The following is a 26837-nucleotide window of genomic DNA, read 5'->3' on the forward strand; positions in this document are numbered from 1 at the left end:
TGAATTAGACTTTATTTCATAAATAACTTCTGGTAGTCCCAATCACAGATTGTGTTCCTGTTGGTTCGGTTCTTAGCTTAATCATTAAAGTTTAATTCATACTGTATCTCAAGTATTGAGTATAAGCACCATGAATACCAGTAGTTTTTTAAATAAGAAAGAGAGGTTGGGTGGAGCAGGAAGAAGAGGAATGTGAAAGGGGTTTCTGTTAATACAGAAAGGTCCCCATTTTGGCTAACATTCTACCCTGGACTTTGGAGAATTTCACTCCATCCATTTCTGCTGGCTGTCTAGGGGTAAGATTCTTCACCATGACGTTTGTGAACAGAGGGGAGACGTAAAATGTGCACAAAATCTATTTTTTAAAAAACGTGGTGCTCTGGAGCAAAGCTCCCATTTCATATCCTAGGTATAACCATTTTTTATTGCTAATGTGCACATGGGCTGTCACTGTCACACTGTGGCAAAAGATAGATTCCCTTACACGTAGTGTCATAATGCATCTTCGGGGAACAATAAAGTAAGTTTCACTGATGGCTGGTTTCGGCCTATCACAGTCATTTCTTTACCACTTGAGCTGAGATGGAAATGAGGGACCTGGAAGAAAATTCTGGAGAGACTGATGTACAACAACAGGGTGTTTGGGGTGCAGCCACTGTGAAAAGGTGGGAGGATGAAAGTGAGGAGGAACCAGAAAGCTTTGTCCTCCCCCCCATCTAGTCTGTCCTTTAAGGACTCCTGGGTCAGGGGGGATCAGATGCTGTGGCGGAAGGGTGATACAGGGCTGCGGGTGGGGGAAGGGGCGTTTTGTGTACCTTCGCCTTTTCCTGGGGAACATCTGTGTTTAGATCATATGCAAAATGGGTGAATAAAAGTTGATGTCTCCTCATAGTTTGAGTCATATTTCTCACATTTTGTCAGTCTACTTCTTTTTCTTTCATTTTAATTTTGATTCAGTAAATAAACTACAGTATCTATTATTGAGGCATTCTTCTTAGTCACTTAATGATTGTTAAATCCTCTATGACTTCTCTTATTTTTCACTTGCTCTTTTTTATTTTATTTATTTTTTTTTTGGAGGACTAATTTATTTTTAAAGGAGGTATTGGGGATTGAACCCAAGACCTCGTACATGCTAAGCATGTGTTCTACTGCTGAGCTATAGCCTCCTCTCTTCATTTGCTTTTTCTTTTTTCATTTTTCAGTTTTATTAGGTAGAATTGTTAGTTTGCACATATACAATATATTGCATGCAAATACATATACACAATATACTGCACATATTTTTAAAATTTACATATATACACTGTTCATGGTTTCTAAGAATATTTAGAGCTTTAGATTTTTAAACTTACATAGTTATCAAAGGAGTAAAGCCAACCACAAAATAAGAGTTAATTCAAAAAGATACATAAGCCATAATTATTTCAAATCAGTTCTTAAAAATGTTTAGCCACTGCATAATTTTATTTTGTTCTCCTAAATTAATCAACATATCCTAATCAGTATGCAACAAATATTCCGGGTGAAAAATCTTTCAGTTGTATTTCATTGTAGATACATTACTTAGCCTCCCCTGCCCTTTGTAAGCATTACTTGTGTAATAAAATGGAAATGTTGGGTTAAACTCATACTGTCTTATAAAAACTCACCATTATCTGTGATTGATAAATATGATTTTGTAACCCTTAAAGCACAATATGTTGCTGTTTTTGTCTAAACTGAGGTTATTTCTAGAGGTCTGGGAAATCTTGTAGTATTCCTTGCTAGCTGGTTTTGGATTCGCTGAAAGAAGCCCCAGGCTCTTCAAGAGCCAACTCTGGGTTTGGCAGGTGGCTCTGAGTCAAGCATAGGAACAGGACACTGGTCTTACAGACCTTTCGTGAGCTGGGCTACAAGGCTGTAGTGAGGCGGTTGCTTTGTCACTGGATCTGGCTTTGTGTCCTTTCCTCTCCGTTGCTGGTATTGGAGGTAGCTTAGCTTTTTAAGGCATCAAAGTCATCCCGGATGCTCTCTGACTCATTCTACAGAGGCACGTGTATATTTAGCACCAACCATGTGCCCGCACCATGAAGACAGTATGAGATCCAGATCTTACTGTTAAGGAGCTGCATACTCATACCACGAACAGCTAGAGCTTTTTATCAGTCAGGATATAATTAGTGGCAAAGAGTATCTGGCTGTTAAAATACATGCAGTAGGAATTCAGGAGTAGATATTGAGGTGCAGAGAAAGTTGCTAAGGGTTAAGTCATTGAGGAAATGTTTATGAGAATTCAGAAACAATACCTTATGCTTATATGGCACTTAGCAGGGTGTAAAGCTGTCATCACGTTTAATCCTTATTGTAATTTTATGAAGCAGCAGCGTATTCCCCTTATAAATATGAATCATCTCTGTAAAAGATGAGGACATTTAGGTCCAGAGGGATTGGGTTTCTTGACTGAGGTTGTACAACTAGTAAGAGCAGAGCTGAGATTTCATTCATTTTTTTCATTTATTTATTTTTTCATCCACTCTGTAGACAATTATTGAGGGTCTGTATGTGCTTACCACTTGCTAAGTTCTGTCCTGTCTGCCAGTCTGTTGTTCAGCAGTCCTAAAGTCAGATCTTAAAAGTGTATTGAGTTTTTTCCCCTCAGTTTCCCTGAGTCTTGAGGTGGACCCTGAAGGATGGGTAGAAGTCAGATGACCACATAACTGAGTGAAGGGCACTAGGTGAGAAGACAATGAGCAGACTTGTGGATGTGAAGATTAATATTGAGTGCATGTGTTTTAAGAAAGGGTAGTAAATAGTTAAAGTATTCAATGAAGATGGATAAAATTTGAGTTGTGACTGTCAGAAGAAGAAGCTATTTGTATAAGATGGCAAAAGATTCTCAAAGTCTTTCACGTTCACACAGATTGCACTCACATTCTGGCCTGATACAAGATTGGTCAGGATACAGTAAATGAGCACTGGATAAGGATTAGAAAAAATCTAGGTTATAGTTTCATATCCATCACTTATTCCATTGCTTATTGACTTTGTGATGTTAAATAAATAACCTCTTTGAGCTTCAACTTTTATATCTATCTGTGAAGTTATCTGCATAGGGGCTGAGCACAGCAGATATTTGATGAAATATTTGTCTAATGAATGAATAAATGAAATAGAGAAAATAACATCTGCCCAACCTACTTTTGTTGGTCATTGCAAGGATTAGTATTTACAAAAGTACTCCCTAGTGGTACTGTTCAAAATTTTAGAAAATAATTACTAATAACAATAACTTTTTGTGTGTGTGTATCTTCTGTTTTGTCTGTTTGTTTTCACAGCTGCTGGACAAGGCCACATTGAATGTTTGCAGTGGCTTATTAAAATGGGCGCAGACAGTAATATTACAAACAAATTAGGGGAGAAAGCCAGTGATGTGGCTAAGAGGTAACCCTATCTGCTTTACTTCTTTTGTTTTTAAAGTTTTAAAGTTTTGCATTTACTCTCCTATACTCAGAAATATCTGAAGATTTCTGGAATTACAGGACTCAGTCAAATGCTGATGGAATGGTAATTTTCAAGCTGAATTGACCTTGACAATGACAGTGATTCTCAACTGGGAGGTAGTATTGTCCCCTTTCCTGGAGGGGAGGGGCATTTGGAAATGTGTGGAGGGTTGTCACAGAGACAGAAACCATCAGTAATATTTAGTGAGGTCAGGGCCAGGAATGCTAAACGTTCTACAGTGCTTAAACAGTGGTGTACAGCGAAGAACTGCCCTACCCCATAAATGCAGCTACCTGTTGATAAGTATTATGTGATAAAAAGAAGTAATCAAAAGGAGTCACATGGATTTTTAGAATTTTTTGAATTAAATATAATACCTATTATCAAATACCTCCAGCTCATTCAGGTCAAGTCCTTCAGGAATAATTAGTCCATCCGTTTGGTTGTTTTTCATTCAACTTCCTGTATACTTACCATGTTCCAGGTGCTATGGTTAGCATTAGTATTACAAAGATGAAAAAACATAGTCCTTGCCCTCAAGGAACTACAGTCTTGTAGACAGACAGATGTGCAAACATAATTTTTATTAATTATAGTCATTATATCACATTACTTGTTATGTATAAGGTACAGTAAGAGCAGAGGAGAAAAAGTGCCCAAGTCTTCCTGTTTGAAAGTTGGGGACAAATTTTACAACAGTCTTAAAACTTTATGTGAAATTGCCAGTGAGTTTTGGAGCTGAAAGAAACCTTTGAAGCTGTCAGTTATTTAAAAGTTCATACAAAATTTGATTCTATATAAGAGGAAAGACTTCTTACTCTGTTACCTGTTTTGAAGAGGTAATTGTTGTCATTTGAAGAGGTAAACAAAGACTGCAGCTAAAATGTCGGGGAAAAAATGCATCAGAAGTGTGTCAGGCAGTTAATTCATAAAGATACGTTATTTTTCTTGGATTTTGTGGTTTTTGTGGTGTCAACCTTTTAAAATTTGTAATTTATTACAAGTTATTTCCTCATTGTAAATAATGACTTACTTTAGTGTCTAATTTCATATTTACAATTTGTAAAAGAAGACTACCCAAGTCATGTTTCAGGCCCCATAGAACTGAGATCCATCCACTGAGCTGGGCTTTAACATTCACAGGAATAGGAGTCTATGATGAAATCCCTTGCTTGTGGGAAGCCAGAGCCAGGCATCCTTCAGTAAATCTGGAGTCTGGAAGAGCTGTTTAGTATATGAAACAGGGAAAGAAAACGTTGCCAACTGACTCCAGGGCACTGCATAGAAGTGTGTGACCACCCTTTGCTATGGGCTGAAAATGTCACCTACTAGGATTTGGACCCCACCCCTTGCCCCACGCCTTCACCAACTTTATATGAAGAATCTGAACTTAGAACCCATACATGTAGTGCCAGAAAAAGAACTGAAAATTAACATAGAAACTTATCCAGAAGCAGGTAAACCCTTAAGTCTATTGACAAGTCAAAATATCCCATTAGACTTCCTCCACAGCTCAGGCCATGTGGAGTATCCGTGGAAAACAGTTCTAACTTAAGATGAGAACACACACACACATGCACGTGCACACCCCAAACTTATAAAGCAAAGCATGAGAAAAAGCAAAACTGCTATGAGTGAAAGTACAGAAAGCTGGAGAGTTCATATACCAAAAAACCTATAGAAAATAGACTAAATTGAAGGGCACATTTAAATATGCAAGTGTTCAAATAAAGGCATTAATAAAAAAGCACATAAAAAGCACATTATAAATAAAAAAGATAGGCAGATTAGAAAAAATAGAATCCCTGGAAATGAAAAATTTAATCACTGAAATTAAAAACTCACTGGACGAGTGAAACAGTGAATAATTCACAGTTGAATGAATGGGAAACCAAAAAAAAAAAAATTATAGCCATGTCACTACATCTAAATTAGCGTTGGCTAAATATGGAAGCAACCTAAGGGTCCATCAGTAAAGAAATGTGATATATATGAAGTATGAAATATATATATGTGAACTATAATGTGAAATATTATTCAGTCTGAGAAAGAAGACAACACAGATGGACCTTGAGGGCATAATGCTAAGTGAAATAAGTCAGACAGAGAAAGACAGATATGTCTTCTTAAATAAGTATGACATCACTTAGACGTAGAAAAATGCTGAACTCATAAACAGAGAGTAGAATGGTGGTTGCCAGGGGGTGGGGGAAACAGATGTTGTTCAAAGGGTGAAAATTTCTAGTTATAAGGTGAGTTAGTTTTGCAGACTAATGTACAGCATGGTGATTATAGTTCATAATGCTATATTTTATACTTGCAAGTTGCTAAGAGAGTAGATCTTAAATGTTCTCACTGCAAACAGAAGTGGTAGTTATGTGATGTGATGGAGGTGTTAGCTAATGCTGTGGTGGTAATTATACTGCAGTATATAAGTGTATCAACTCAACACACTGAATACCTTAAATATACACAATGTTAAATGTCAGTTATATTTTAGTAAATCTGGAAAAAATTAAATGTTGTGGGAGAGAAATATTAATACAGATGATGGTAAGGAGTTATGAAGGAAACTACAGGGAGACAGAATTTATAGAGAAGTCAGGGAAAACTTTTTTTGGATAAAGCAACATTTAGGCTGACACTTAAAGGAGGAAGAGTCGTGAGATAACACCTTGTGTGTCTGAGGAACTGCCTGTGGTTCAGAACTGCTTGACCCTAAAGTAGGTGTGTGGGCTAAAAGTTGTGCATGAGGCCTGACAGGATATAAGGATCTAGTTATTCATGCCCCGTAATTTTTGTTTGTGAGTTCGTGTTCCTTAAAATTTTGTTTGTGGGATCATTTTGAGGTCTTGGAATGTGGTTTTGTTTTACCACATACTGGCATCACTATCAGCTCAGGTCCACTTTATTTTTATTTTTTAAAATAACTTTATCAGGATATGATTGGCATACAATAAAGTACACATATTTGTACAGCACAAACTGATGAATTCTGATATATGTATACACCTGTAAAATGATCACAATCTAGATCGTGAACATAGCCATCACCCCCAAAAGTCACCTTGTGCCCCTTTGAAATCTCTCTCCCACTGCTTTCCACTGCCTCTTCCCCAAACAAACATTAATCTGCTGTCACTATAGATTTGTTTGCATTTACTAGAATTTTATATAAACAGAACCATACAGTATGTACTCATACATCTGACTTTTTTCACTCAGCATAATTATTCTGAAATTCATTCATGTGTAGTAGTTCATTTCTTTCTTGTTGTTGAGCAGTACTCCACAGGATATAGAATTCCACAGTATTCCATAGTTTGATTATCCATTAACCTGTTGAAGGACATCTCGATTGTGTCTATTGTTTGGTGATTATGAATTAAGCTATTATAAATACTCAGGTACAGATTTTTGTGTGAACGTAAGTTTTCAGTTCACTTGGGTAGTACTTAGCAGTAGGGTGGCTGGGTCAGATGCTAAAGGGTGTGTTTAACTTTGTAAGAAACTGCCAAAGTGACCACACCAATCTGTATTCTTACCAGCAATGGATAAGAGTTTCTGTTGCTCCTTATCTTGCCAGCATTTGATATTGTTAGGTTTTTTTATTTTTGTAATTCCAACAGGTGTGTAGTGGTATCTCACTGTGGTTTTAACTTGCTTTTTCCTATTGAAAAGTGATTTGGGACATCTTTTCTTACAGATCTTTGCCATTTGTATATTTTCCTTTAGTGAAGTGACTGTTGAGATCTTTTGTCCACTTTTAAAAATTTGGTGGTTTTCTTATTGTTGATTTTTAAGAACCCTTTCTATACTCGATACTAATTCTTCCTCAGATTTTTGTTTTGCAGAGATTTTCTCCCAGTTGTGTCTTGTTTTTTCATTCTCTTAACAATGTCTTTGAAGAGCAAACATTTTTTTTTGTCAGTCTGCTCTTTTATAGGTTATGCTTTTAGTATCATATCTAGGAAATCTTTGATTAACAGAAAGTCACAAAGATTTTCTCTTTTATGTTTTCTTTTAGACGTTGTGTAGTTATTGGTTTTACAGTGAGGTCTATGATCCATTTTGAGTTAATTTTTGCATATAGTATGAGATATGTTCCAAGTCCTTTTTTTTCTTTTTCACATGTGGATATCTAATTGTTCTAGCACCGTTCGTTGAAAAGGCTGTCCTTTTCCCAATGTATTGCCTTTGTGTCTATGTCCAAGTCAGGTGTCCATGTATGTGTGGGCTTATTTCTGTACTCTATATTTTGTCCATTCATCTTTTTGCCTATCTTTATCAGTATCACATGGGTGATTCAGTACTGTGGGTGTATGTAAAGTTATTTGTAATTTCTGGCCCATATTTGTCATTCTTGCACCAAAATGCTAAGTGTGAGTGTAGTTGTTATAGAATTAAGCTTGAATCTGGTGTACAGTAAGTACTCAGTAAATGATAGCTGTTAAGTTACAGCCTAGTAATAGAGATATTAAATTCTACTAACCTTTCAACTTCCTGTGTTTATTACTCTATCGTTAATGATTTGCAGCACCTGGTGAAAGGTAAGGATATCTGTGCATGTGCATGTGGTTATGTAAGTGTGTGAAAAAAATAGGATGCGAGGTTTTTGTGTTTAGCAGTAACTCTCCGTGTCCTAAGAGAAAGCATTAAACATTTTAATTAGCAGAACTGGGAAAAATATGCAGATTACATACAGTCACAACACTAACTCAGAAAACCAAGGGTATATTACTAAAAGCTTCATAGAGATGTGAGCAAGATCAAAAAAAATGAAAATGTGGATAGAAAAGTCATTATTTTTAAATTTCAAAGCCATGCTGAGTGCTTTGAGGGTTGAGGAAGGATGGCAATTAAGAAGGCTAGAGCTATAGTTTGCCCTAAAAGTGGGACAGAACTAATTCTACAGTCTAAGTGAGGCCATCAGGGAGAAGGCAGTAAATACAGATAATTGAGTAGGGTGGTTCTGGACTTCCTACTCAGTTGAGCAACTCTGTGTGGGGTCACACTAAATATTCTTTTGATAGTAGGTCTCCTCTTTCAGTTGGATTTTTGCCAATAAAAATTACCGAATCAATCTTTTAACCGGATGTCTGGTCCTTAGTTTCCAGTAACTGAGTTTCTCACGTGGCTGGATATGCATCAAATTGTCACTGACCTTCAGATTCAGTTTTGCTCCTTTCCTGAGTTGTAGAGTGTAATTCCCCAAATTAAGTGCAAACTGCAATATCAATTTGAAAAAGACGGTAGATCTTGTTAATTACTAATTCTTTTCTACAGGTTTGCCCATTTAGCAGCAGTAAAGCTATTGGAAGGACTACAGAAATATGATACAGATGATGAGAATGAAATTGATGAAAATGATATGAAGTTTTTTATAAGACATGGTGTTGAGGGAAGCACTGATGCCAAGGATGATTTAGGTCTCAGTGAGTCGGATAAAACAGATGCCAGAGGTAAGTGTGCCAACTCTTTTGTGATTTATCATTTAAAAAATACCATAGCTCGTTTTTACCACAAATTTGGGAATCATCCAAAGACAACCACCATCTACAAAGTAAACTACTTTGATGTTTTGGGGGGAAACAGAGCTAGTACAGATTTTTGTACTAGGGGTTGTTGAACATACAAATAGTATAAGACATGACCTCTGTCCATCGAAGAGGGAAGGGATATTTTCATGTCATATGACCCTAATTTCACTTCTCATGATATTGTCAGAGTTGTCGTTCATGTGAATGGAGAAGAACTGAGTCAGTGGCATTCCTAACTAGGAGAAAGGTGAGAAGGAGCTGTTTCAACCGAGGTTAACCAAAACAAAGGCAGCTGGAGTAAAGTGAGCAGAGCTTGGACACTGGATTCAGACCTCAGAGCATCACCTCTTTCTAGCTGTGTTACTCTCTTAGCCTCAGTTTCCTCATCTATAAAAATGAGACTGCTCACATCATGTCACCCGCAGAGTTACTACACAGATGAAATGAGTGCACTAGAGAACAGGAGATGCCCGCCCATTGCTGAGGCTTCATAAACATCTGTTCCCTTCCTCTGGATCTTCAGAAAGTGTCTTCAGTTATTCTGGCAGGAAGAACGAATTGTACCAAAACTGTATTCTCCAAGGAAAACTTCCAATTCATGTCTAAATTAAAGAAAAATTTTAAAAAGAGCTCCCACAACATTGCCAGGCAGAGCATCACTCTCCAGGGGATGGTAGAAGCCCCTTCCCTGGTAAACACAACCTGAGGATGCTCAGGTCAGGGTTCCCAACCAGCAGCCCTCTGAGGTCCCCCGACAGTGAGGCCCAGAATCAGTGACCCCGTCAGAATTTCCTGACAGCTTTATTTACTTATTTATTGTTATTTTTCATATATTTTAATTGAAGTATAGTCAGTTTACAATGTTGTGTCAGTTTCTGGTGTACAGCACGATGCTTCATTCATACGTGAACATACATATTTTCGTTTTCATATTCTTTTTCACCATAAGTTACTACAAGATACTGAATATAGTTCCCTATGCTGTACAGTATGAACTTGTTGTTTATCAGATTTTGTGAGTATCCTCCTGTATTTTGAAGCGAGAGACACTCTGCCAGAGTTCAGTAGGTGGTCTGTGTGATTCAGTGGGTTTGTAGATGCAAGTCTTGGTGTATTGGGAGAGAGCGAGCTCTGAGTCTCTCTACTCCATCTTGGCACCTCCTCCCTGACAGCTTTATCTTAAATAACTTTACCAAGATATAATTCATATACCATTCAATTTACCCATTTAATGGTTTTTAGTATATTCTCAGATATGGGAAACCATTATTACAATAAATTTTGTAGCACTTCCATCATCACAAAAAGAAACCTCACACCCATTAGTAGTCAGTTCTCATTATGCTTACCCTCTTTTCCCTCTCCCTCAAAGCCCACGCGTTAGGTAACTGCTAATCTACTCTGTCTCTCTAGGTTTGCTTTTTCTGGGCATTTCACACGAATGGAATGATACTAGATGTGGTCTTTTGTGACCGGCTTCTTTCACTTAGCATAGTGCTTTCAAGGTTCATGCACATTGTAACATGGATCATTACTTCATAGTTTGTTCCTTTTTATTGCCAAATAATATTCTTGTTTGGATATATCACATTTTATATATCCATGCATCAGTTGTTGGACATTTCAGTTGTTTCCACATTTTGGCTGTTAAGAATAATGCTGCTATGAACATTCGTATACATGTTTTTGTGTGGACAATCCAGCATCCAGTCACCTTCAGTGACGAGGAAATCCCTATTGCCTAAGTGGCCCATTTCTATCTTTTGACAGGGTCCTTGTGAGGATTAAAATGTTTAGGGTACTCAGTGTAGTGTCCTGCACATCATAGGACTCCACAAATACATGACAGCTCTTACTGTTTTTGTTGAAAAGTTTCGCCTTTGTTGATGTAAGATCTGTCTTCCTGGAGCTAATCCCAGTTACTCCTAGCTCCTACTTCCAATGACTCCATAGAACAGCTCTTTCAAAACAAAGCCTTCAGATATTAAATTATATAATCTCAACAGCAACAATTTTTTCAATTTTATGTAACATTAAAAAAAAAAATCCCCTTTACTTGCTTGCTAGTAGTTCTGGTGGTTCCCAAACCTGCCTGCCCATCAGATTTGTCTGAGGAGCTTTTACTAAGTACTGATACCTGAATGTGTAGGACTGATATATGGGGCTTAACCATGTACATTTAAAAAAGAACCCCAGTTGATTCTGTTGTATGCAGTTTGGAATCTGCAGCTCTAACCTATTGACAGATAAATCAGAGAGGTGAGTGTGAGGGAGGAGAGGCTGTGGTTTGCTAACCTGGATGTAAAGCAGAGTTTCTCCCCTTCTGCACTGATGACAGTTTGGGCAGGTACTTACTTGTTGAGGAGGGTTCTCCTGTGCATTGTGAGACACTTAGTAGCCTCCTGAGCCTCAGGATGCCAACAGCCTGTTTCCCTCCGTCCCCCAAGGTTTGACAAGTGAAAATGCCTCTAGATATTGCCAAGTGTCCCTTGGAGGAGACAATCACCCCAGGCTGAGAACCCGTACCATAAATGATAGAAAAATCATAGTTTTGATAGTCAGAGAAGAGCTAAGAGTAGCTCTCAACATACTTCCTTCTCAGTGTCCCCTTGTGTAGATATCACAAGTGACTGATCATAATATTTTGGGGCTAGATTAGTTCTGGTTTATTTTAAATAAATCAAACATTTTAGTTTTTCTAATTTTCCAACATACAGTAGGTTATGTGTGGTCCTGTAATACACCACTAGTCCTAAACACTGTGAGTTTGTCGTCTTTTTCTTTTCTTCTCTTTTCTTCCTCCCCTTACCCTCCCCCTTCCCCTTTCTTGAGATATTACTAGTCATAACAATCTGATACATCCTCCAACAGCAGGAAAAGAATCCTCCATTTAGGTGTTTCATTGCTCTTACACCCTGATGTTCTGCTGCTGATATCTGTCCTTCTGTGTTGATGCCACCGTCCCTCCCTGCCCTCCCCCAGACCACACAGACGCTGGCTCTAGAGGAGGAATATACCGTAGGACCCGCATCCTATGCACACACGAGCTGCTGTCTGTCTCAACCAGGTTCCTGTTCCACTCTGTCTTGCAGTGAGAGCTTACAAGAAAATTGTAGAATTGAGACACCTCCTGGAAATTGCTGAGAGCAACTATAAATGCTTGGGAGGAGTAACAGAAGAAGATTTAAAGCAGAAGAAAGAACAGCTCGAGTCTGAAAAGTAATGTCCTCCAAACTCTAGTGGTTTGTTTTTACTTACTTTTCTATATGCTACTTGAGGGTTTGTTGATCAACAACTTTTTTCCTCCCCACCAAAGGGTGTAAGTTTCCAGCCTGTTTTCCTCCTGAGCCCACAGATGGCGTTAAGATTTAAATTGTAAAATATACATAACATAAAATGTATCATCTTAACCATTTTTAAGGTAGGAGTCAGTAATGTTAAGTACATTCACGTTGCACAACCAATCTCCAGAACTCTTTTTTGTCTTGCAAAGGAGTTTTTGGTTGGTTGGTTGGTTTTGTTTTTTGAGACCACAGCTACTTTGAGCTTTTCAGCAGTCTGTAGCCATCCCTGTCAAATGGGATTGCTTGCTCACAAGTCTGCGACCCAGTCCTGTGTTCACTGATGGCAGTACCCTCAGGCTGCGCTCGTGCCTGGAGGCAGTGAGCGCCTCCATAGCCCCTCCCCTCTCATTCCCTGCACCGGAAGCTGGCTGGCTGCACACTGGGTACTGCTACCTAATTAATGGCTGCTGGGATAGGGGACTCCTGGTGCTTATTTCCTCCCACTGCCTCACTACTTTTCTGTGTGCTTTCCACAGTGGGCGGGGAACAATGGGAGAAAGGAGGGGAGACTTCTAGTTTAACAAAAAAAACAGGTCTGTAAAGAACGGTTTGCATGGATTCTCCACTTTCTCTGCCTGTTCCTTTGGTTGGGTTTCTTCCCCTCACACTCTTAGAACCTTCTGTTTCCCTTTCCTCCATCCTCTTCTGAATCTAGCCTGAGTAAGAGGTCTGGTAAATCTATACAGAGTAACATCTAATTCTAATCTTTGTTAAGAATTAGTATGTTATCCTTCCACAGGTACTTGGGAATCTGAACAGAAGACAAAACCTTAAGCCAAAATATTCCATGCTCTTAGTGGGTTTTTAGACACTAGGATGTTCTGGCAGATCAAAAAAAAATTTTCTTTGTATCAGAGGCCCTCTTGGTATCTTACAAATCACATCACATAAGTAGCTCTCCAGTGCCTTTATATTGGTTTTTAAGCATTTGAGACATAGGATATTTTCAGTATTGGCCTCTGCCTAAGAACCTGGCTAAAAGTTCTTAGACTCCATGTAGTCTAGAAAAGTGCTTTGCAGTGGAGTATTATTTCCCAGAAAACAAGCTTTACATTTGCTCTCTGTACTTCTCTTCCAAGGCAGATACTACTGCTAAGGCCGCTGTGTCACTGCTGAGCACTGCTACGTGCAGGGCACCAGATAAGCCGCTCACGTGTATTACTTCATGCCAGCTTCACAGCTCCACCATCTGTCGTCTCACTACTCAGATTAGGAAACCAAGACTTAATGTAGAGGTTAAGTAACTTGTATAAAGTCACAAAGGGAGGACTAAGAGTCGGAGGTGGAGCCAGGATTTGAGTCTGAGTCTGTATGACTCCAAACCTGTTATCCAAGGTCATTACGATTTTAATAGTTTTTAATGAAACTTTTCATTCTAATCTTCATGTTTCAGTGTAAAGAAAACCTGGGTAAGTGTTGGTTTGAGGGATGTCCTCTTGATGATGATGTTCTCCATGGGTTAGATGAAACTCAGAATACAACGAAACCTGGTTGTATTATTCTGTCCTGGGGCTGATTTTCTTTTCTTACTTGCTGGATTCTGAGTTTCCACAGCTGCAGCTCTTTTAGCCTGTCCCTACCTTCAGCCCACTCACTTCCATACCAGAGCCACTCCTGTATACTCTTAGGTCACTCTCCTAGAGACCTGACACCCACGCCAGCATGCCTGGGAGTTCAGTTCCCCTCACCATCCAGCAATATGGCAGGAAAAACCCTGGTTCGAGTCATAGCATCACTTGTCTGGATTGATTTTAACATCTTCCTGGTATGTCTCCCAACTTCCTGTGCCTGCTCCCTAGTCCCCCACCCCATACCCTGCAGTCTGTTAATCGTGTTAAAACGAAGTCAGATAAATCTCACATACTGTTGACTGAAGGAAGCCAGGCACACAAATGTACATAATGTAAAATTTCATTTATAACCAGAGGCAAAGCTGATCTAATGTGATAAGTATTCAGAACTGTGGTTGCCTGTGGGAAGTGAGGATTGCCTGGGAAGGGCAGGGGGGAACTTTCTGAGATGATGGAAATATTCTACTTTATATCTTAGAAGTGATGGTGGATACAAAGGTTTACACATTAGTCAGAACTCATTGAATTGATCACAGTGTTTGTGTATTTCACTCAGTAAATTTTACATCATTAAAAAACAAGGCAAAACAAAACAAAACAAAAGGAAATTAAGTCAGATCATGCCCTCAAATGGCTTCCCATTTCACTCAAAGGAAAACTTAGTCCTTGCTATGGTTAGAAGGCCCTGCTTATTCTGGCTCCCTTGTACCTCTCTGATTCTCCCTTTTACACCTTGAACTACTTCTCCAGCCACTTTGGCCTTCTGGTTTCCTTCCAGTTCACCAGGCATTCTGCATTAGGGCCTTTGCACTTGCTGGTCCCTCTGTCTGGAATGCTCTTCCTCCAGATGTCTACTTGATTATCTCACCCATTATCTTTATCTTTAGGACTTGCTCACAAGCCCCAGTCTCAGTAAGGCCTTCCCTGGCTACTGTGTATGAAGTATTAACCCCTTCTTGACAACATTTCCTATTACTTTCTTGCTTTATTTTTTCTCCCTTAGCATTTATCACCTTCCAGCATACCATATATTTACTTACTTATTTTCTTTACTGTCTATCTTCCTCCACTGCTAAGGTAAGCCCCGTGAGGGCAGATTTGGCCTGTTTTGTTCACTACTCCTCTATCCCCAGTGTCTAGATCAGTGCTGGCTGATAGCAGACTCTCCATATATATTTGTCCAATCAGTGATTTCTTCATTTGACTTAAATATAATAGATGAATGCTTTTCACTATTACCAAAAATAATTGCTAGTTTATACTGGAGATTGATTGAAAACAATTTTTTTTTGACAGGACTATCAGAGAGCTGCAGGGCCAACTGGAGTATGAACGGCTACGTAGAGAAAAATTAGAATGTCAGCTGGATGAGTATCGAGCAGAGGTGGATCAACTCAGGGAGACGCTGGAAAAAACTCAGGTTCCCAACTCTGTGGCTGTGGTTGGTATCCTTAACACATTTATCTTTCTCAAGTAGTAGTATAAAAGAGTAGCTAAGAGCCCAGGCTTTGGATGGAGCTGTCTGTCTATCCGAACAGTAGCTGGGTTCTCAAGTGTGCTGTAAATGCTACTGTTCTTATTATTGTACCATACAAGGAAAAAATTTTACTATAAGCACAGTAATCAATGAGGATTCTAAGACAGCTAGAGTATGTATATTTTAACATTTTAAATATCCAAAAAAACTGCTTTGAATGGAATCCATGTAAGAAAGCTTCAAATCCTCAAAAGAGCAGTTTTGTTTCTTTTTTTAATTGAAGTATGATTGACTTGCAATATTATATTAGTTTCAGGTGCACAACACAGTGATTTGATATTTTTATACATTATGAAATAATCACCACAGTAAGTCTAGTTACCATTTGTCATCATACAAAGATATTACAGTATTATTGACTATATTCCCTGTGCTGTGCATTACATTCCTGTGACTTTTTATTTTTATTTTTAAAAAATTTTATTGAAGTATAGTCAGTTTACAATGTTGTATCAATTTCTGGTGTGCAGCATCTGTTCTAGTCATACATGTATTCGTTTTCATATCCTTTTTCATTATAGGTTACTACAAGATATTGACTATAGTTCCCTGTGCTATACAGTGCTAGGTCCGTCCATGTTGCTGCAAATGGCATTATTTTATTATTTTTTATGGCTGAGTAGTATTCCATTGTATAAATACACCACAGCTTCTTGATCCAGTCATCTGTCGATGGAAGTTTAAGTTGTTTCCATGTCTTGGCTATTGTATGTAGTGCTGCTGTGAACATTGGGGTGCATGTATCTTTTCAAATTAGAGTTCCCTCTGGATATATGCCCGAGAGTGGGATTGCTGGATCATATGGTAAGTCTATTTTTAGTTTTTTGAGGAATTTCCATACTGTTTTCCATAGTGGCTGCACCAATTTACATTCCCACCAACAGCATAGGAGGGTTCCCTTTTCTCCACATCCTCTCCAGCATTTATCGTTTGTGGACTTTTGAATGATGGCCATTCTGACTGGTGTGAGGTGATACCTCATTGTAGTTTTGATTTGCATTTCTCTGATAATTAGTGATAATGAGCATTTTTTTCATGTGCCTATTGGCCATTCATATATCTTCATTAGATAATTTTTTTTCCAATTTTATTTTATTTATTTTTTTAAGTGACTTTTTTAAACATTTTTTTATTGAGTTATAGTCATTTTACAATGTTGTGTCAATGGATAATTTCTTGTTTAGGCTATGACTTATTTATAATTGGAAGTTTGTATCCCTTAATCCTTCATCTAATTCATTCATCTTCCCACCCCCTCTCCTCTGTTCACTGTATGAGTCTGTTTTGTTATGTTTGTCATTTATTTTGGTTTTTAGTAAGAGCCTACTGTATTTGTCTTTCCCTGACTTACGTCACTTAGCATAGGTCTATCTATGTTGTTGCAAATGGCAGGGTTTCATTCTTTTTTATGGCTGAGTAGAAAGAGCAGTTTTAAGAGTAGAAAGGAGCCGGTGTGAAAATCATCATAGCATCTCTTTGTTCAGATTACACAGTAATAAAAACTAACCTTTGTAACACTTCACAAAATTCTTTGACCTGTTACAGTGTGTCATTTGATCTGCTCCCATGTAACATACAACAAAACCAAGGCTCAGAGAGGTTAAGTGACTTGTCTAAATTCACACTGTAATGGTGGGATCAATATTCAATCTCTAACTTTTGACTCCACAGCCTTTGTTCTTTTTATAATTCCTGGCTGGAATTATGAATTTGGAATTCAGAATATAGTGCTACAATATAGAAAAATGCTTAGAGTGGCAAATAAAGAAGACAAATATGTAGAAGGAAGCTAAAAAGAAAGTGATATGAGAAATAGATACAAAGAACAAATACAAAAGAGCTAGTGGAGTATAAAAAAATAGACTGAAAGTGACAGCCAGTAGTGCTTGTATTTCGGGACAAGAGGAGAGCAGGCGGAAAGTGGTCTGGGGGCACTTTGCCCCTCGCTGTCCTCTGCTAGTGAACACAGCCATGATGTGGCCCACATGGACAGTTCACGTGACTCAGTGTAGGGGGTCAGATATGTTTTGTATTTTCCTTCTGTGGGGAAATTTTTTCTTCAGTTCTTGCAGGTGAGTTAATTTTGTTCTAGATCTACATGACCTCAAATGTTAACTGTAATAAAAGCTTCCTGGCTGCTTTTTATTTTGTACAGACTAAATCATTAGTCTCTTTAATAACAACTTAAAAAATATTAAAATAACATATGTGCTTGTTGTAAAATGTTAAAAACAGGGCAGATGTTCCTCCCTATTACCAAGTTCCACTCTCCAGGGGGAGCTACTGTTAACAGTTTGGTATGTCTCAGAGTAGACAACATTCTGTTCATCTGCAAGAACATATTTCTATATACAAATTCAAACACTTCCTCTGGGTTTTGGTATCTCACCAGTGCTCAATTTTCCAAGGGGTATAATTAATCATAATCATTCTCTTCATTTTTACAGTAATCATCTTATGCTACATTTAGCCCCTGGGTCATTTCAGTATGAGAGGCCAGCCTGTACAGTCATGCGGTGTTGGCTAGCGGACACCCACCTTTAATAAACCGCCGCTGACACTCCACTTCCGCTCCCTCTCCACCTCATGGCAGGAACTCTGCTGACCCCGTCTCCTCAGAGGCAGGAACGCATGTTGTTCTTTGCTAGCTGCCTAGATCTTTTGGAGATCAACCAAGCTGCACCCCTTTTGAGTCAATCCAAATTGATCGTCTACTTAATAAATTTTTGGTTTTTAGCTATATAAAAATATTCTTTTCTTGCCCAGAAGCGTCTGTTCCCAGGGTTGGGTTTGATGTCACACTCCTGAGCACATCCTCTGTAAAACCTCGCTCTTTACCTACAATGCGGAGGCTCTCAGGAGAGCTGACTCAAAGTCCTGCACCCTGGGCCCACCAGGTTCTGCAGTCCTGCCTTAGGTTACACCAGTTTTTGTAAACGAGCAAATGTCACTGACCTCTCATGGCAGCTGCTTATTTTGTTCTGCAAAAGCTTCTGGGTCTCAATATACTAATCTGTAAAATGGGGATAAGACCTACTTCATGGGATGGTGTTGACCTTAGATGAAGCAGTGTAGAAAGCCTGAGGTGTTTTCTGCCTAGCAGTAGTCAGGGTACCATAGTCTCCCTTCCTCATGGCTTTTCCTCCCTTCCTTCCTTTCCATTTTCTACATTTGAATTGTTTCAGCATTGTTAGTGGGTGAATAAACATGTAGAGCCACATGCATCTGAGAGTAAGAGGAATTAGTTTATTTTGGAGTCTAAATATATAAAGTATAAGTAAAATGAACTTTTGATTCAGTGCTCATTTATAGACTCTTGAAGAAGCTCTGACTAAATCTTTCTCCTGCCACCTTATGGTAAGGACCTATGATTGCATACAACTGTATCTTTAAGAACTTTTCCCCTGTAAATGAACCCATAATAGAGTAATTTTTAGCCAGAAAAAAATTCTGAGGATAGTTTGACATAATGCTCTTAAATCTTTTTTTAAAGTAATGATCAGTTTTGATAATAGTAACTATTTTTATAGTGCTTTCACACATTATCTCAGCCTGAATTAACCTACCTCACCTGCCTTATTTTTCCTATTCTCCCACATGTAGCCTACCTTTCCCGAACTTGGCCGCCCCTTTCCCACCCCCAAGCCTTTGTTTTGTCCATATGCCTTGAAGGCTCACTGTCAGCTCTGCCTCTCAAAATCCTCTAGGAGCCATCTGGTTTGTCCACCTCATCCTAACCTCCCTCATTATTATGTATGATTATGTATGATCTCTCCCTCTCTCAGCAAGCCCTTTGTACTGCTCTGACTGCTCAGAGGGCACCTCATCATCCGCATTATAGTTTAATTGGATACTTTACCCCCAGTGCTGGAAAGTCAGGTTCTGTGAGATTGTCTAACTTGCCTTGATTAATAACATATTCATTGACAACAGTTACTGAGTACTTGTTACATGTTGGGCTCAGTGCCAAGAATTTTGTATCTGGAAGATGTCATTATCTTCATTTTACAAATAAGAAACCAAATCTCAGAGAAAATAAGGAATTTGTATAAAGTGAGACAGCTTGTTAGAGGGGTAGCCATGAGTTGAACCTAACTGCCCAGCCCCAAGCCTGTGCTTTTAATGACACTTATTCTTGCCATTATAGCCTGCAGACCCTTCCTGCTCACTCACTGTGCTTGTAAGAAAATTTATTTTGAAAAATTGATCTTTAAAATCTTTTGATGGTAGCTTGTCAATAGAGTTTACTTATGAAAATTTAAATATAAAATGTAATTTGATAAAGTGTTACATTGGAATTATACACATTAATTCACCATTTATTTCAAGATGTGTCTTAAATATAAAGTTGAGGTGATGAAGTTTCCAAAAGATAATGCAGTAGGATATCTTTGTGACCGTGGGGTAGAAAAAAAGTTGGTAGATTCAACTTTATTAAAATAAGATTTCACTTCATCAGGCACAACATAAACAGATTGAAAAGGCAAGCCAAAGAATAGGAGAATGTGTTTCCTTTCTTCCTATTTTCCTTCCTTGTATCTAAAAGTATAAAGAACTTACACAAATCAATATAAAAAAGACAGGCAACCTGGTAAAAAACTGGACAAGACATGATCAGGCACTTCACAAAAGAAGATATCCAAGTGGCGAATAAACATGAAAGTGTACTCAAATGTTATCAGAAATGTAAATTAACACCCAACAAGGTACCAGTATACCACCAAAATGGCTAAAATTAAAACAAAACAGACATTACCAAGTGTTGATGAGAATGTGGAGCAAGTAACATTATTATCACTGGTGATGGTGTAAATTAATTCTAGTCACTTTGGACACTTTGGAATGTTGTTTGGTTGTATCTGTTAAAGTTGAACATATCCATACCCGTGACTCAATTCCCAGTGGAATGAGTACACGTCTCTTGATGTACACAGACAGGTACCAAAAGATGTGTACAAGAATGTTCATACTAGGATTACTATAGATATCCCCCAAACTAGGAAAAAACCACATATTCCATCAACAGTAAGAATAAATACATCTTGGTATAATAAAATAGAATATTATACAGTAATGGAAATGAATGAATGAATTACTGCCCTACATATCACTGTGGATCAATTTCACAAACATAATGCTGAGCAAAACTACAAAAAAGTACTGAATGATGCCAGGCAGTCCCAAAATAGGTAAAATAAATCAAATTAATACTGCCTGGGAGGAGGCAAATGGAGGCTTCTGGGATATAGGTAATGTTCAATTTCTTGATCTCAGTTGTGGCCACATTGGGTGTGTTTGCTTTGTAAAAATTCATCACACTGTACAGTTTGGGGGGCACTGTTTGATATGTGTATTATACTTAAAATGTTTACTTAAAATTTTTAAACTAGATGGGAACTGTAATCCTTTTGGCAGAGATGCATATCCACAGAATGAAGCACTGACTCCTCATAGCTTCCATCTCCAAAACTAGAATCATTCAGGAAGTCATTGGTCTAAAGCTTTGGGGCCATGCTTACTAATCAAGAATGGCCAACCTGGAATTGGTAATACTCCATTACTTTTGTGTTTAACTTACCCTGGTTTTCTACCTACAAGGATTTGGAACTAGGTTGGGCACTGATATGGTCTCTGCTGGGCTTCTCCCTGTCCTCTTGGAACAATCTGAGGGCTTAAGTGAGCTCATCCAAGCTGAGCTTTTAGTCTAGGGAAGTTCTAGAAGTTTGTGATTTCTCTGTCTTTCTAAATTGGCTACACTGTCTTGACACTCTGCTAAGAGACTGTGCTAGCAATCAAGAAAGTGGCATTTATCTCCTTTCAGTTGTATATGCTTCCCAGAACTTCTCAGGTTGCATGGAATTTTTTAAAAATAAGAATTCCATATACCCAAGCCATAGTTTGTAGGTCCATGCCCTCTGTCAAGTTTCCTGTGCAGTATTAATCTCTTCAACAAACCTGTAAATTCTCTCAGATGGAAGTCCTTTCACACAGGGGTTGTTGCCTAATTTTGTTGGTGTAATACTAGACTGCATGTAACCTGGAATTGCTCTGGGTGCCTAAGCACTGGGATTCACATTTAATATCTCAGTATTGTAGCGCTCTTCTCGAGTTTGGGAGAAAACACATATTAGGGAGAAATATGTTTCTGACTATAATTCATGATGAGGAAATGAGTAATCTTGGTGAAAGAATGTTCCCCAGATGCAGGAACTTCTGGAATTTGAAGGTTTGGCAGTTTCAGTGAACACTTACTGGAGGACTGTCAGCTGCCAAGCACGTATTTTCTTTTGAACTAGTTTACGCTAAGGCCTGGTTAGACAGAATAAGTTACATATTTTTTGTTAGTAGAGCTTTTGGTATTTAACCACTACTTCTAGAGTATTTGAAATTGTTAAAAACCTTTAGGAGTTAGCATATATGAAAAGTAAAGGAAAATAAATAGAACTGTTTCTTAAAGTCTTAAACTCTATTAAGCAGTAGAAACTCAGTTACCTCTGACAAGTAGCTTTGTTTTTTTTCCCCGTGTTCTTTCTCTAATTCCATCTATTTGGGTGAGGTTAAACTCCTGCCCTACCTCAGTGTTTTTCTTTCATGGCCATCTTTGCATTTCATCCCCTAATGATCCCGAGTCCCTCCTGAAACCTGGGGAGGGTGAGGAGGAAGGGGTGAATCGAGCACTTCTTTTAATTGGCTACTCCCCCACAGACTCCTGAGTAGGAACCATACCTCATTCCTTTTTGTGTACAGATAGTATACTGTATACAGTATTCAGTGCAGTTCTAGGAACTGAACGAGCAAGTTTTTTGCTAAAGATAGGATTGAGGAATGGTTATAACATGAACTTTGGTGTCAGACAAAATTCAGATTCAAATCCTGCCATTTAGTTTTGTGACCTGGGAGAAAGCTGTTTAACCTCTCTGACTTCTGTCCCTGTATCTGTAAAATGCTGGTAATACGACCTACTTCACCTTGTTATATGTAAAGTATTCACCATATGCTAAGCCCCAATGAAATGTTTGTTGCTATTGGTCTTAAGGCTGGTTGGTAAGCTTTTACAAGGAGGGACCATCGTATTACCCTGCGCCCACCAGTGCCTGGCCACTGTAAGGGCTAGACGATTCTCCACCTGCTCCTCTGTCAGGTTTGTGGCTGAGAGTAGGGGAGGGACAGCTGTGTGGTTGTTTTTCTGGGTGGTGGTGGAATAATGGCCACTTGCTTCTCTGTTCACACACTACTATAGGAGTTAAGCTAACTGACCTCATTAGCAAAGGTGTAGGCAGGAGCACCTTGGGGAATACTTACTCCAGCCATGGGCTCTCCTCATGGACACATGCCTTGTGATGTTCCTGAAACTACTGCATTTAGATCTGTTCTGTCCTGTCCCACTGGGTGCAGAGTATTTTTTGACTAGAGAATTATTCAAAGATGAATGACATCTAGTGAGTATCCACTGTGTTTCTAGTCCTCTTTTGCTCCTTCTCATAGCACTTACTAAGTGAATCTTCTGTGCTAGGTACTGAATACCACGATGGATGAGAAACAGAAACAGTGGGTGGCAAGGCAAAGTGGGACATAAGACAAAAGCAGTTGAGGGATGTTGTGTGAACAGAGGAGGAAATGCAGGTCCCAGGAAATGTGACTCCTAGAACAATGGGGCTTACAAAAAACTGAGGATGGCATGCTAACACTTTGTGTTAGCAATGTTGTGAAATGTTGGTCAAAGAAGAAGAAATAACAAGGTGTTCTGTATGGGGGATACATGAGGCAGAGGGAGGACTGGATGGTTTCTCAAGGTGCCTCTCAGTCTCATGAATCAGCAGAATATGATGCACTGGTACTTCGAATGTGAGAGTTTATTTACACAAAATTCTAAAATAAATGTAAGCCAGAATTGAAAATATTAGTATGGTTAAATTTTTTCTTTTGGAACAGATAATGTAGAAAGATGAAAATGTATCTAGCACAGAATCTTATTTGGCTCTCTTTTCCTTTGTAGGAAGACGACTCTTCCTGTGAGTTCAGCAAAGAGAAGAGGCGAGTGAAGAAAAAGGTGTCTTCTGGGGGAGTTTTTGTGAAAAGGTACTAAGTACTGATCAGTGAAATAACTTTAAATAAACTTGCTTGATTTTTCTCTTTTATTCTTAAATACATATAAATGTAAATCTATATAAATTCTTCTCAGCATTACTCTCACATGGTGTTATTACAATTCTGAAAGCAGAAATATATTACATGTTATCAAAGGGGTTAAAAATTACATGGACTCAGTTATACTCCCCTCCCAATATACTTCTTATATATTTATGTAGGCAAGGCTAGATTTATGAGTAATTTGCAAGCATTCACATAAAATTTAAAATATAAGATAATACAGTCTAGTAATCGAAAGATACCTAGTTATTGATATTAAAGATTATTAAAGTTCTGTTAATGGCTTCACAGTAGAATTATATTTCTTTTGCTTTCTAGAGAGTACCATTTTACTAGTGTAGGTATAGCTTTTTCTTCAATTTTTTCAGATGATTTTTAAAAAGCATCTAACCTTGGAAGAAAATAAGTTTTAGAAAAGGACAACTTTACAGGAATAACCAAGTATCTCACTCAGGAAAGTTTACATAAAATGAAAATCAGCTCTTGTAAAAAGAAAAAAAAAGTGCTAAAAATATGCCTTTAAATAATCTGCTTTAGAATTCAGCCATTGTTCTGTCTTGCAAGCTTCATAAAAAAGGAGTAACAGAGACAAGACGGAGGGGATAGGATGAAAAACATGCGGCTTTATTATTTTTCCTTCTCTTTTTTCCCCTTGACTTTGCTGACCAAAAAACTATGGCATTTCATTTCAGTTCTGAAAGCAATTCCCTCACTTTTCCTACCCTACCCATTTCTTCCCTGAGCCAGCAAAGACGTGGGACTGTCTTGGGGCGTTTGTCTAGATCCTGCCTCCCCCTGAGCATCTGACTGCTGGCTTTGGGCTTGGCTTCACTGGCAGCAGCCTTCTTCTTTTTTTAAAAATTGAAGTATAGTCAGTTACAATGTGTCAATTTCTGGTGTACAGCATAATGTCCCAGTCATGCACATATGTACATATATTCCCCTTCATATTCTTTTTCATCAAAGGTCATTACAAGATATTGAACATAGTTCTCTGTGCTATACAGAAGAAATTTGTCTTTTTTTTATATATATATAGTGGCTAACCTTTGCAAATCTCAAACTCCCAAATCTATTCCTTCCCACCTCCTTTCCTCTGGTAAACAAAATTGTTTACTATGTCTGTGAGTCTGTTTCTGTTTTGTAGGTGAATTAGTGTCCTTTTTTTTCTTTTCTTTTAGATTCTACATATGAGTGATACGGTATTTTTCTTTCTCTTTCTGGCTGACTTCACTTAGGATGACAATCTCCAGGTCCATCCATGTTGCTGCAAGTGGCATTATTTTATTATTTTTTATGGCTGAGTAGTATTCCACTGTATAAATATACCACAGCCTCTTTATCCAGTCATCCATCAATGGACTTTAAGGTTGCTTCAATATCTTGGCTATTGAATATAGTGCTGCTATGAACATTACGGTGCCTGTGTATCTTTTCAAATTAGAGTTCCCTCTGGATGTATGCCCAGGAATGGGATTGCTGGATCATATGGTAAGTCTATTTTTAGCTTTTTGAGGAATCTCCACACTGTTTTCCATAGTGGCTGCACCAATTTACATTCCCACCAACAGTGTAGGAGGGTTCCCTTTTCTTCACAGCCTCTCCAGCATTTATCATTTGTGGACTTTTGAAAGATGGCCGTTCTGACTGGTGTGAGGTGATACCTCATTGTAGTTTTGATTTGCATTTCTCTGATAATTAGTGATACTGAGCATTTTTTCATGTGTCTATTGGCCATTCACATGTCTTCACTGGAGAATTGCTTGTTTAGGTCTTCTGCCCATTTTTGCATTGGGTTTATTTATTTATTTTTTTGAAGTTGTATGAGCTATTGATATATTCTGGATATTAAACCTTTGTCAGTTGCATCATTTGCAAATATTTTCTCCCATTTCTTAGGTTGTGGTTTTGTTTTACTTATGGTTTCCTTTGCTGTGCAAAATGCTTTTAAGTTTAATTAGGTCCCATTTGTTTATTTTTGCTCTTATTTCTATTGCCTGGGTAGACTGCCCTAGGAGAGTATTGGTAAGATTTATGTCAGAGAATGTTTTGCCTGTTTTCTTCTAGGTTTATCATGTCTTGTTTTATATTTAAGTCTTTAAGCCATCTTGAGTGTATTTTTATGTATGGTGTGAGGGAGTGTTCTAACTTCACTGATTTACATGCAGCTGTCCAGTTTTCCCAACACCACTTGCTGAAGAGACTCTTTTCTCCATTGTATATTTTTGCCTACTTTGTCGAAGATTGACCGTAAGTCTGTGGGTTTATTTCTGGGCTCTCTATTCTGTTCCATTGATCCATATGTCTGTTTTTATGCCAATAGCATGCTGTTTTGATTACTATAACACTGTAGTGTTGTCTTAAGTCTCGGATGGTTATTCCTGCAGCTTTGTTCTTTTTCTTCAATATTGCTTTGGCAATTCTGGGTCTTTCATGATTCTATATAAATTTTAGGATTATTCTAGTTCTGTGAAAAATGTCCTGGGTAATTTGATAGGGATTGCATTAAATCTGTAGATTGCCTTGGGGAGTATGGCCATTTTAACAATACTGATTCTTACAATTGAAGAGCATGGGATATCTTTCCATTTCTTTAGGTTATCTTTAATTTCTTTAATCAGTGTTTTGTAGTTCTCTGTAAGTCTTTCACCTCCTTGGTCAGATTTATTCCTAAGTATTTTATTGTTTTGGATGTGATTTTAAAAAGGATTGTTTCTTTACTTTCTTTTCCTGCTATTTCATTGTTAGTGTAAAGAAATGCAACTGATGTTTGTATGTTAATCTTGTATCCTGCTGTCTTGCTGAATTCTTATCAGCTCTAGCAGGTTTTATGTGGTGCTTTTAGGGTTTTCTATATACAACACTATTTCTTTTAAATTGAAGTACAGTTGATTTACAATGTTGTTAGATTCTGGTGTACAGCATAGTGATTCAGTTATACATATATATTTATATTCTTTTTCATAATAGGTTATTACACAATACTGAATGTAGTTCCCTGTGCTATACAGTAGGGCCTTGTTTATTTTATGTATAGTAGTTTCTATCTGCTAATCCCAAACTCTAATTTATCCCTCCTCACCCTTTCCCCATTTGTAACCATAAATTTGTTTTCTATGACTGTGAGTCTCTGTTTTGTAAATAAGTTCATTTGTGCTATTTTTTAGATTACACATATAAGTGATGTCATATATTTGTCTTTCTGACTTAC

At 38.0% G+C, this 26837-nt stretch overlaps 1 protein-coding gene across 1 annotated transcript in view; it reads left to right on the top strand.

The window, feature by feature from the left end:
• Positions 1–26837, top strand: part of ANKRD42 (ankyrin repeat domain 42) — a 49657-nt gene extending 22820 nt beyond the window's left edge. The window contains exons 9-14 of the mRNA XM_064491888.1: positions 3318–3423; positions 8770–8945; positions 12116–12242; positions 15235–15379; positions 23472–23554; positions 24808–26837. Of these exons, the coding sequence (XP_064347958.1) occupies positions 3318–3423; positions 8770–8945; positions 12116–12242; positions 15235–15379; positions 23472–23554; positions 24808–24820 (650 nt within the window). The 3' untranslated portion in view covers positions 24821–26837. The remainder of the gene's footprint in view (positions 1–3317; positions 3424–8769; positions 8946–12115; positions 12243–15234; positions 15380–23471; positions 23555–24807) is intronic.

This window comes from Camelus dromedarius, chromosome 12, assembly GCF_036321535.1.
Source record: "Camelus dromedarius isolate mCamDro1 chromosome 12, mCamDro1.pat, whole genome shotgun sequence".
NCBI classification, from domain to species: domain Eukaryota; kingdom Metazoa; phylum Chordata; class Mammalia; order Artiodactyla; family Camelidae; genus Camelus; species Camelus dromedarius.